The 12377-nt window shown below is 48.0% G+C and overlaps 1 protein-coding gene across 1 annotated transcript in view; it reads right to left on the bottom strand.

Annotated features, from left to right (window-relative positions):
* Positions 1-6312, bottom strand: part of TRAM2 (translocation associated membrane protein 2) — a gene marked incomplete at both ends in the record, with an annotated part of 74310 nt that extends 67998 nt beyond the window's left edge. The window contains one exon of the mRNA XM_084259593.1: positions 6193-6312. Coding sequence (XP_084115719.1) covers positions 6193-6312 — 120 coding nt within the window. The remainder of the gene's footprint in view (positions 1-6192) is intronic.
* Between the last annotated feature and the right edge of the window lie 6065 nt (positions 6313-12377).

Genomic DNA, 12377 nt, shown 5'->3' with positions numbered 1-12377 from the left:
CTTACAGACATTGGCTAACAGAAGGCAGTAAGCTTAATAATAAGGTCTCTGCCCATTCACCTATGTTCACATGTGATACACATACTTGGGTCAGTCTCTTTCAGGAAGATGCAAATTTCAATGATTGTTGCAGGCTGAAAAGCCTCCAAGTGGAACAATGACCCACAGACATAGCTTCCAGGTAATAAACAGATTCCACTCAGACAAAGAAAAATAAAGCAGCCTGTGGCAAAATTCCGGAGCCGTCCCATTCACAGACGCATTGGGCCTGAGCTCTAAATGCAAGCCAGACGTGGCTGAATTCTTATTTTGGCTCCAACTCTAATGTGAAGGGGATGGTCCTTGGCCAAGACTCTCCTCAAGAAGCCAGGCTCTGGATGGGTATGTCAACCCCCATAAACCATGCAGATTACAGGGTGAGGCTAGTAAAGCATTTCACAGATGTAAAGTGCTGCCAACCCCTCAAGACAAATGAGGGAAGCCGTCAAGAGGCAACATGGCTCGGGCAGAGAGCCAAGAAGCAGCTCCTCACCTAACCCTGGGCTCCTACAAACTCAGTGGAGGGTTCCTGAGGTCTAAGAGCCTCCCATACAATCCGGCTCCTTTCTGCTGAAAAGCAAGGAAAGTTGTGAGAACCTCCCCTGGCCAGGGGAGCAGCTTGCAAAGCTCTTTAAACTACTGTTAACTCCCTACATTAACCAGCTGTGACTAAGTTAGGTTTCAGTCTCTTCGGCTGTGGGGCATTTGAGACAATGGAGGTAAACAAAGGCAAGTGACAGACTGTGCACAAAATAAAGGTCTCCTCATTAAATAAAAAAGGCTGTCAGGAGTCAGTAGTTCCACTGTTTTCTTTCCCTGCCCGCCCCCCCCCCATCTCCCCCTCCTTAACTATTAGGTACCAATGGATACCAGATACCAAGCTCTGGATAAAAAGGTGAAAAGATAATATCAGAAAAATTTCCCACCAAAGCCTGCTAATAGCACTCTCACTGATTAGAAAGCACTCGTGGAGTCCGGGAACTCTAATCCTGTCTTATCAACCCTCTGGCTTCGACATTTATCAGAGTGGGAACAGGAGGGCCATCAGCTATGCCACGGAGTGATTTCTGGGGCCCCTGCCCACGAAGAAGCAGATCAAAAAAAGAGCTCATGCCTGCCAGAGTGAAGTTTTCACCATAGCAACACATGTTACTCTACAAACAGTCAGGACTAAGGCGCTCTGTTGTGACCAGTCCCAGCAATGCCCCCAGGAACCAGCGCTGAGGGTTTAGACAACAGAGCCAGAGCTAGCAAGCACCTATTTAGCCTGTGGGCTCCTGTGGGCCTCTGTGGGGCCCTGTGGGCCGGTGTCCTCGTGGTTCCTGCTCCTCCGCAAAGCCAACAGTGACAGCACGAAGACCCTCCAGTACCCACGGCCGAGCTCTAATAAGATAGATGTCAGAGAGAAAACAGATGTTCTCACTTGAGCTGCCAGTTCCGGCGCTCACACAGGCTCCCTGGAGAAAGGAGGGCTCCGTGTAGAGAGAGCGATCGCCCCCTTTGGAGAGCAGAAGGCTAGCACTGGAGGACTTGGGGAAAGGTCTTCGGCAAAACATGTCACTTCTAAGATGAAATACAAGCAGGGCGCTCGGAGCTGCTGGCATGACGGAGGGGTACTCACAGACCCAACAAGGAAGCCATCAGCGTGGTGGTTGAGACCAGGGAGTAAGTGCCGTGTGCCAGGCACAGAGCCGGGCGTTTTTACAGGTATTTCAGTCTTCATCCTGAAGTTAGGGTTAAAAACTCACTAACTGATCACATTTTTTGCTAAGAAAAGAAACAGGGATGGTCGCCATACCCTCTAGGAAGGGGCTATACTTGAGGCTTGACTAGGAGAAAATCCAAATTTCTGCTCTGTGGCTGAGATCGCTGAGTAATGCATGTAGAAATCCAACGACAGATAAGGGCACCCAAGAGAATAAGTGAGCCTTCTTGGTTTCCCCTGACTAATTTTTCTAAAATGCCACTGATGGACTACGACTGCGTCAGAGGCTGGAGAGGAAGATGCATAAAGTCAGGAATTATAAACGCTGCCAAAGGGATGTATTAAAAGTGCGCTAGAAGTTAATCAAAGAAAGCTGACAAATGTCCACAGATGCAAGTCTGTGGGCATTTATATAGCTCTTTTATTAACACAGTCTCAGCAGGATTGTTTTATAAAGCTCGTATTAAGAGACAGGACCAGCAGCCTCATACCACACCTGCAGGTATGTCTGGGAGGACGTGAGCTGGTGCCAGGGACCCAATGGGCTGCCACTGTACAGGCCACACACACATCACCCTGACCAGTCTGTCGTCGTGTCAGGAACAGAGAAGAAGAGCTCTTCTGGAGCAAAGGTAGTTCAATCACATCTGCCTCCCGCCAAACCACTGAAAAGCAAAAAGCAGTCACTACCCAAATACTTTCTCTGGACCCTTAAGTCATCACAGACCAAACAGAAACCCAACCTACAAACATCAGGCCCAGGATTTTAGAAATATTTCCTTGCTGCATAGACTACTAATGATCCTTAAAGCAAACAAACAAAGTTTCTGTCTCAAAATGCCATTTTGGAGGTAATGAATAAATTGCTTCCTCTGTTTCCTCATACCCCCTTTTTCTCATTCTCCTCTTGCTCATGAGAGAGTTTTCCTTTTCCCCTGCCTGTTTCAGTTTGAAACGTGGCACTGAATGGGACACTGGAAAGCAAAGGCAAAGGGGAGGGGAAGGCTGCTTTCAAATCTACACATACACACTCACCCCAACTGGCCGCCCACACCCTGAATGATGGTCAGACCAGAATCCACCTAAGGCAGGGCTGAAGGGCCACGCTGAGGAGTAGTCAGCTCCCCCTCTCCAGAAAGCAGAGTTAAGAAAAAGAAAGCTGAAGGGAACGAGGGAGGAAATAAAGCTCCACATTCCTGACATTTTTTAGCCAAGTGCTGTGGCTGCACAGAACAGCTCTATTCCAAACAGCCTGTAGGATGGAAAGAAAACCTGGGTTCAGGGGGAAGAACATGCCCCCCTGCCTGGGAAATGGGAGAAGGAATCTCAGGATAGGCAGGAACCAAGTCAAAAGGTGGAGGGAGGGGAACCCTCTATCATGTGGAAGGAAGTGATCCCAAGGGGAGGAATCTGGAATCATCATCTCCCAGGGGACAGAACTGAAGTCTTGGGGTTCCCAGGGGGGAATGTAAGCACCTCTAGAACTTGTGACCTAACCAGTGAATTGAGGAAGGAGCAAGGCAGGGAAGGATGGAGACCAGTGATGATGCAAGGGCCGTGGCCTGGGCTAACAGGGGCCCCCCTCATGGGCAGAGGTCAGGCAGGGGACCCCGAGAGGGAAGAGTGGCCAGGAGAGTTGCTCTTTGTGGGAAGAACAGGACTAAGTTTTCTTGATTCAGCTTCTAAATGAAGCCTAAGTTCTTCTAAGTTCTGCCAAGTTAGAACCCAAGAGCCTGAAATCTTTCTCTCTGGCTCTCCTTTCCCTCTCCACTTCCTTCTTTCCTCGCTTCTAGGAAAAGGTATGCTAAGTGCTAGACTGACCTCCTGGCCATGTGCATCCATCCCTACATATGCACCACACCTCTAGGAGAGAATGCAGAAGACTTGAGTAATACCTAGTAAATCCAGTGCTAATCTCTCCTCACCCATTTTACTCCAAATGTGAAGATGCCCACCTGTGCTTCTCCAAAGAGCCGAAAAGCGATTAAGCTGGTTCCTATAAGGAAAGCTGAGTTCCCAGGGCCCCCCAATATACCTATCACTGTTTAGAGTCAGTCAGTGGGGGATGAGGAGCTACTATGGGCCTGGCACATCAGAACACCCAGGCTTCATAAAAGAAGTTGGAATGCAGCTTCACAGCTCACCAGCACAGGCCCACAATCCCACAACACACCTTTGAGAGAAGACACCTGTCTATATGCCCAGCCATATGGCTGTAGGTCTAATTTTCTAGAAGTGAGTGTCAGAAAGAAGCCTTCAGGCATTTCAGCCAGGGCCCCTTCTACACTGCCCCAATCCAATTTCAGGAGGGGAAAGCACAATTATTTTGTTATTTTATTTTCCCACCTTGAGCCTAGGTCTACTGTCAGGTATTGGGAGTTAGGCTCCCAGCACTTGCAACTCCCACAGAGTGATTGGCTTAATGCACAGGACTTTCCACGACAGTAGAAGCATGGTGAGAAAGAGGTGCCAAGTGTACCCACTAGGCTGCTCTTTTTGAGCACAAATAAAGCAGGTAGAGTCACAAACCCTAACAAATGCCAGAAGCAGCAGAGAGAGCCATAAGGCTAGGCAAGAGACTTTGCCAGCTGCAGAGCGTGTGGCTATGAGGTCTACAGCTATCACGTGTGTCTTTCCAACCACACCCTCCAAGACTGGTGACACGGCACCAGGAGGCTTCTTAGAAGGGAGGACAGCAAATAGATAGTGAGTGTATTGGCTGGACAAAACCATTCTGTGTTATTTCCTTAAGCTATTATTATAGTAAATAATAATAGGGTTTCAGGAGCAAAGAGACTTTGGTTTCACATTCATAGACTCTGTTGTGAATTTCCTTGCTTACGTGATCTCTATTAAACCTTACAGTAACTCTCAGGGAGAAGGGATTTACTAACCTCTTTCTGGATGGGGAAACTGAGGCTGCAGTGAGTTTTCTACTAGACTAGGGGCAGAGCAGAGGGAAGTGTGGGACACAGGGGCAACCCTGATTTGACACAGCCCCTTCCAATATACCATGAGTGTAGGGGGTGGGAGGAAGCAGAGGAGGACTTAAATAAAAGAGCACTACCAAAAACTAGAATGCAGACTCCAATCCTAGTCTCAGGTTTATGTCACTTAGCCCAGCCAAGGAAACATTCACATATCCCATCCTGACTCCACCACCACAAGTATGTACCCAGCATGAGGGCATCTTCCCCGGACAAGGAAGACGCTTGTCATCCTTAGAGAGGAGACAGAAAACCCAGAGACAGGGGAGGAGAAATTAGCCAGGTCAGGAATCCCTCATCTACCAGGCAGTTTATAAAAGGTTACAGCTTCCTAAGGCATCCCAGGGAAGGCAGATAAGGAACCCTGTCCAGAAGGGAGGACAATGTGCTGCCTCACAGGAGACCACGGTGAGCGGGGGTGTCAGTCATGAATCTCACTTTTGAGACAAGATATACTACAGCAAGCCCTAAACTCAGTCACATTTTCCTCGCTCCAGAATAGGGAGTCCTTCCATTAGCCGCCTATGTTTCTTGGGGGGTGGGGGGGGAGTGGCCAGGGGGCTTACTAAAACTCCCAGTTTTATAAGGCCTGTGCCAGCAGCTGCTGCAGGGAAAGGAACCTCTTCTGGCTTGGAAACCCACAGCTATGAGAATCCTCTTTCCCCTCAAAGCAGAGAGTATCCCTGTCCCTCTCCTTACCTTGATAGAGGGGAAGAAGTTTTGGGTCTACCACAGATGGATCTAAAGGGACAGCTCAGAGAATGATAAAGGATAATTAAGGCAAAAAAAGAAGAAGAAGAAGAAGAAGAAAAAGAAGAAGAAAAAGAAAAAAGAAAAGAAAAAGGAAAGTGAGGGAGGGGTTGGGAACACAGCGGAAGGGCACGGCAGGCACAGGGCAGGGGCCACATGTGAACACCCCAAGCACGCTCCAGAGTTGAGGATGCAAAAGACCCAGAAAATCAGTGGGGAGATGGACAAGGGTTGGGGTCCCTCCCACTGGAAAAGCCCGGAAAGCTGGCAGTCACCGCTTGGGAGGGGGAGTTGTGCAATGACTGCGGGGCTGGGAGTCTCTGGGCTCGGCTCCCGGACACCAAAAAGGAAACCCCACTCATCGGGCCAGAGTGGCAGCGCGGCAGTTGGTTCGAGGCCAGGCTGGGGATTCGGGGCTGCAGAGAGAACTGCAGGACACGGTGGGTGCCCAAGGGGGCGGCAGATCAGGGCAGGGCTGGCAAGGCGCGGAGCTGGAGAGGGTGGTGGTGTCTGGACTAAGAGGCCAAGGGGGGGTGGGGAGGGAGGTAAAGTGCACAAAGCCGGGAAAGTGCACAAAGCCAGGGGTGGGGGGATGCAGATAACGTACATGGCAGTCGGGCGCCCCAGTTCAGATGAGGACCCCGGGGCCCCGCAGGGGTCCAACGGCGGCGCACAAGAGGGGGCACTGCCCTCCCGGGCAATCTCGCTCACCTCGAACATAAGTCCGATGAGGACGCAGAGCACCAAGCAGAAGCCGATGTCCGCATGGTTGTGGATGACGAACTCCTGGCTGAAGAGCGGGTAACTTTTCGTCCTCCTGCGGAAAGCCATGGCAGCGGGCGCACAGCGGCCGGCGGGGCCCGCACCCTGCGCTCACGAGCCGCGGCGCAAACTTCTCCAGCCCCGGCCCGGTCCGCCCGCCGGCCCGCAGCCCGCTAGCGCTCCCGCCCGCCGGCCCAGCGCCGAGCAACTTCTGGGGCCCGCCCCCTTCCTCCGCCCGCCCCCGCCCCCGCCCCCGCCGCCCGGAACCGCCCCCGGCCGCAGCCCCCTCCCCACCGCGGCCCGCACCCCGCGCGCCCGGCTCGCTCCGGCCCCGCCCCCCGCGCGCTTAACCCTCTCGCCGCCGGGGATGCGGGGGGGCGGGCCGGGGAGGCGCGCGCCCCGCCCGGGTCCGGGTCGCCCGGCTCCCGCGCCCCGCTGCGCTCCCGGCGCTGCGCCCCGGGCGCCCGCGCGCACAGGGAGGAGGCCGCGGGGGCTGCGGGGGCCCGCGCTGCCCGCACAGGAAGTGGGCCCGGGTTTCCCACCACTCGGCGCCCGCTCCTTCCTCCCGGGAAGGGGAAGGCCGGGGAGGCCGCAGGCCAGTGGAGGGATGGGCCGAGCAGCCGGATATTCCCGGGGCTGCGGACCGTGGCCCTCGGGGACTGAGAGCCGCGCCGGGTGGGTGGAGGCAGGGAAGCTGCTGGCCGGCCTGCGCGCTGGCCACGGCGCCCTGCACGGATCTGAATGAATGGACGGTTAATCAGGTATTTGTCGAGGGCTTGCAACGGGCTAGGCACGGCTCGGCTGGCCGGGAATTAGTGGCAAAGGCAAAAAGACCCAGCCCTCTGGGGAGCTGCGTTCCAATAGGGGGAGTGGTGGTGCATGGGTACACTTTTCCTTTCTGATGTTTGAGTTGCTAGTAACTAGTACATTTTCACAGCACTCCTGGAAAGGACAAAGTTATTTTTGATCAATTATTAGATTGATTAAAAGTAATACTTTATACTGGTAAGAATAAATATTAGATTTATTCTTACCAGTCTAAAGGAGGCAGTCACTTTTCTAGAGGCACACAAATACAAAATGAACAAAGAAGTATTTCATTCCTAGTTCCTTTTTTTATTAGGGCCACAGTTATTTCACTGTTAAGCAGACAATTTATGTAAAATGCAGAGTGTGTGACAGTGATTGAAGTTAAGTTCCTAGATGAATTTTACATCTTAAATTTCTTGGCTTTTCAGTATTTTGAATACAGTCTTGGTCTTTAATTCCTTTATCTGACTCAAGGAAATTGGAAAGCAACCCTATATTGTACTAAACTTCACTGAACTTTCAAGATTGACTTCTCTTAAGGTTGGATCTTAGTCTTGAGAATAGAAAGATCAAGAACTGTGGTCATCTCAATTTTCCATTTGTGAAAAGGTGTTCAGAATTTCAAACTGTAGCCACACCTGTTCGGCTGAACCCTATAAAACTGGATTTCTTATTGGCAAAAATTGGAATGTCAGCATTTCAGATGGTTTAACTTAATAACCCCCAGTTCCCTCATCTTTCCCATTACCATTTGTAGAGGGTGGTGTTATGGGAATTTCTTGCAAAAAGTGGGTGTTAAACTCTTAACATTGAGTGTTTAGCTGAAAGTCCTGGGAGATAGATTCAGGTATTATAACCTCCATATTTATAAATGAGAAATCTAAAATAAAGGGGATGGGTCACACAGTGCTCATACTGCGGATTGCCAGCCCTTAAAACTTTCACATATGATTGAATAACTAGACATAGGATTCTTAGATGCATAGTTTGATATTTCACCACTTTGAAACACCACGGAGGAAGTACTCTATGCTTACTTCAGCCATGACAGCCAACTCATAAGTCCTAATTTCTAAACCATCTTCACCTCCAAATAAATATTTTTTTAAGATTTATTTATTTATACAAGAACTGGGGTATGGGCCAGATGTGCAGGAGGGTGAGAGGACTCACCAGAGGCATAGTGGGGAGCAGAATAGGCAGACTGATCGAAATACACTGCTGAAGAGAGCAGCGGGCAAGACAGGAGAGGTCTGCCACGCCATGTGAATATCTCCCCAGCCAGCCTGGATCGAAACCCTCACTGCAGAGGCTGTGGACAGCCCCACAGCGCTGCGCTCAACTGCCTGCGCTACCAGGGAGGGAGGCCAAATAAATCTCTTTCCAGCCCCTCTGATCCAATCAGTCATGAATTCTTACCTCAGGATCTCTCCCACCAATGCCCACCTCCACCATTCTTCACCTGGCCCACACTAATCACCCATAGGTCTCATTGCCTTCATATCTCCTCCAACACATTGGAAACATCTTGAGCACATACTAAGTGTCACACTGTACTAATTATTGGAGACAAAAGATAAGACACCCAGCGTGTGGTAGTTTTAAAATACTTGTGAGTCACGTTGGAAGCAGATCCTCCAGCTGCTATCAAATCCTCGGGTGACTAGCCCCAGCTGACCTCTTGGCCTGCAACCTCAGGAAAGACCCTGTGGTCTCAGAACCTACGGGGTACACTCTGTAATTCCAGACATCAACAGATAATAAAGCTTGCTGTTTTAAGCCACTTAATGGTGTTGTCATTTGTTACTCAACAAGAGTTAACTAACAGCCTAGATGAACCTAACAGTCTTTCAGAAGAGACATTGTTACAATTCAGTATCATTATAATTATGATGATGTGACTCTAGAAACAACTTGAAGTATACAGCTATGAGTACAAAGAAAAGTTAACTCTATTTGGGGCATAGGGAAGAAGACATTTCAACTGGAACTTTAGTATTGTAGAATTGTACTGACAGAAAGCAGGAGAGGGATGGGAAATGAATTTTAGAGTTCAGAGATGGGTTTTGAATGATACGACAATTCTGACTTTCATGTGTATGTGTATCAAATCAGGTATACTTTAAATATCTTTGCATTTTGTCAGTTATACTTCAGTAAAGCTGGAGAAAAATGTAAGGAACTGTAACTTTATTAAGCAAACTATGGGAAGTAGTGGAAATTTTTTAAGCATGGCCAAATCTATCTTTAGAGAGAGAACTATCAGGAATAGAAAAGATCATTTTAATTTAAACAGAGTGGGGTCAGGAAGACTTGGGAAACTTTTAACAGTTCACTAAGGAAATGAACACTTCTCAGAGAATATAGTGTGATGTGTATAAAAAAGAGATGAATTATTTCAGAAACATTTCAAGGGTAAATAATTGACCGCTTTGCAGATGTACAAGAGTTGAAAAAGTCAAACTCTAGAGTAGAATGATGTAAATGATGGTGGGAACATTAAAATATAGAGAGAGCAATAGAGAATGGGTAGGCATAAGAGAGGAAAAGATGGCCTCAACTTTGAACAAGTTGGACTTGAGGAGGCAAAGGACATCCAAGTCAATACTCAGGTTAGTTGGAAGCTGTTGGATTGGATTTAGGAAAAGGAAAACCAGAATTAAAGGTGTTTGGGGTTCATCTGCCATGGGACCATTGAAATCATAGGTTAAGTATTCTTTGGAGAGGGATTGCTGATTGATCTAAAGTCTGAGTGGCAGAATCCTAGGCAACCCCAACTCTGAAATGGGGAGAAAGGGAGAGAGTGGGCGGGAGGAAGCCACAGCATAAGCATTTCACACGTGCAGTTGAATCAGGGAGGGTGGGAATCACGCAGACATGATAGCCTTTGAGAGCCCACATTGAACACACTGGAGTGGGCTTAACAGTGGGTAGAAGATGAGAAAAAAAAAGACTATTTTAAGAAATTTGGTGAGAGATGGGTGGTGTTTGGGGTATAGAAAGGATCTCAGGAAGGATCTTTATTTTTTTTTTTTAAGATTGGAGTGTGTTTGGCAATGGAAGAAACACACGAGAGAGAGGAAACTACTGAAAATACTAGAAATATGGAAGATCATTGATGAGACCAGGGAGAACAAAAGGTCAGCCTTAACAACAGGAGGAAGAAGGAAAACTGAGCTGGGGCAAGGACCTCAAATTGGGCAGGTATATAGTTATGTCTGGAGGCGGAGGAAATAACCTCTCACGTTTATATTACACTTTATAGTCACCCTGTGGGGAAAGCAAGACAGTTATTATCAATCCCTTCTTATAGCTGTCCTGAGACACAAGCATGACCAAAGGCCACATAATTACTGGGTAGATGGACCAGGACTTAGACCTGCAGGTCAGCAGAGTCCCTTACAGGACCACACTTAGCCTTGCAGTCATCCTAAAACATGGACTGACCAGGAGGGCACCATCTGCCCTTCTCTGCATGTCCAGCTGTGGCTGCTGATAATTCTGCTACACCAACGCTTAATTAAAGTTGACTATTCTTTCCAAAACAGACCTTGTAGTTTCTAATCTCAGTGTTCCTCATCCCTTTGCCTAAAAAGGTAACTGTCCAAGTGAAAGACCATAAACTTCCTTCACAAAGCTGTCTACAGGGCTCTAGGCTGAAGGCATACACAAAACACTTGTGTACATTCTCAGGTAGCTGCAGCTCAGGTCTCCTGCAATTGTCGTATTTTTCTATGAGTTTTACCCCATTTTGGATGGTATGAACTTTCAAGAAAGGAATTCTGCCATTCACTGTCATAGTCCAATAGCACCAAGCCCCAGGCACAAGTGTGCTTACCAAGTATTGGTTAATGAGAGATGCTGTTGCTGTGTCCAGTATAAATGTGCTCACTAACCCCAACAAGTGAAAAAATGTCTTTTCATAAATAATAAGAAGTCCTGAGTTAATTCATTCCAAGGGATAAGTGATTTATTGAAGACTAATGTCTCACTCCCCTCCCATTTTGCTATGCTGTGTTTGCTTTTGTCTCAGACTTGCCCTCCGTGGTTACAAAGTAGCTACAACAGCTCCAGGCATTCTGTCCATAAAACAAGATTCCACATTCAGGCAGAAGGGGAAGGGGCATTTTTTTTTTCTTTAAGATTTATTTATTTATACAGAACTGGGATACAGGTCAGAGGCGCAGGAGGGTGAGAGAATTCACCAGAGACAGAGCCGGGAGCAGAACAGGCAGATGGATCAAAGACTGCTGAGGGGAGCAGCGGGCGAGGCAGGAGAGGTCTGTAGCTCCATGTGGGTTTCTCCCTGACTAGCCAGGAATCGAACCTGTGCTGCAGAGGCTGTGGACAGCTTCACAGCGCAGTGCTCAACCCGCTGTGCCACCAGGGAGGCCCGGAAGGGGTATTTTGAAGAGTAAAGAAAACTTTTGCAGAAACCCCAGGCTTCCTCTATGCCTTATTGGTCAGAATTGCCTCACGTGCCCATTCCTAAACCAGCCATTGACAAGCTGAGTGGAACTGACATCACTGGATTAACTTCATGAGGAAGGCATCCTTAGCAGAACACAGGCGATGTCTAGTTTCCTTTCAAGATGCTGTCTTCCCCTACCTGTACAAAATTAAAGGTCCAGTAGCAAGAAAAAGGGGGAGAATTGCTGTGAAGCAGGCACCCAGAAGTATCTGCACAGTGATGTTTTTGCAGGGCTCTTTTATTCATATTTTTGCACACAATAAGCCTTACTTTCTGGCTTCTGTACGCTAGGCACATGGACCTTGTTAGACTGTCTGGTTGAAAGACTTCCAACTTGACAAATCGTGTTGTTTGTCCTCTGACAGTCCAGTGTTTTATCTCAGCCTCAACAGCACCATTCACTAAAGGAAGACACTACAGTGCCAAATCTTAACTGCAATATCACAGCAGATTAGAGGAATCATTGGTGTGCCAGGCAGGGTGGTGGGTTCAGTCAGCACAAAGGAGATGTGTGGTCTGTAAAGAATTTTAAAACAGTGATAAACCTCTAAATGCAGTCTGGGATCCTGGACTGAGCCCCAGGATAGAAAAACGACATTAGTAGAAACACTACTGAAATCAAAATAAAGTTTAGTTTAATTCACAGTATTGTATCACTGTTAATTTCTGTGTTTTGATAAATGTACTATGATTATATAAGCTGGAGAGGTTCATAAGGACTCTATAGTATTTTTGCAAATTCTTCTATAAATCTAAAGTTATTTCAAAGTGAAATAAAAATGATGAAACTCACTAAAAAAATGGTATTATCACCATGGCAACTCTAAACAGTGTCAGTGGTAAATATACTTGC

This window comes from Talpa europaea, assembly GCF_964194135.1.
Source record: "Talpa europaea genome assembly, chromosome: 2".
NCBI classification, from domain to species: Eukaryota; Metazoa; Chordata; class Mammalia; order Eulipotyphla; family Talpidae; genus Talpa; species Talpa europaea.
The sequence above is the reverse complement of the archived record's forward strand: the minus strand, read 5'-3'. Positions and strand labels throughout refer to the sequence as shown.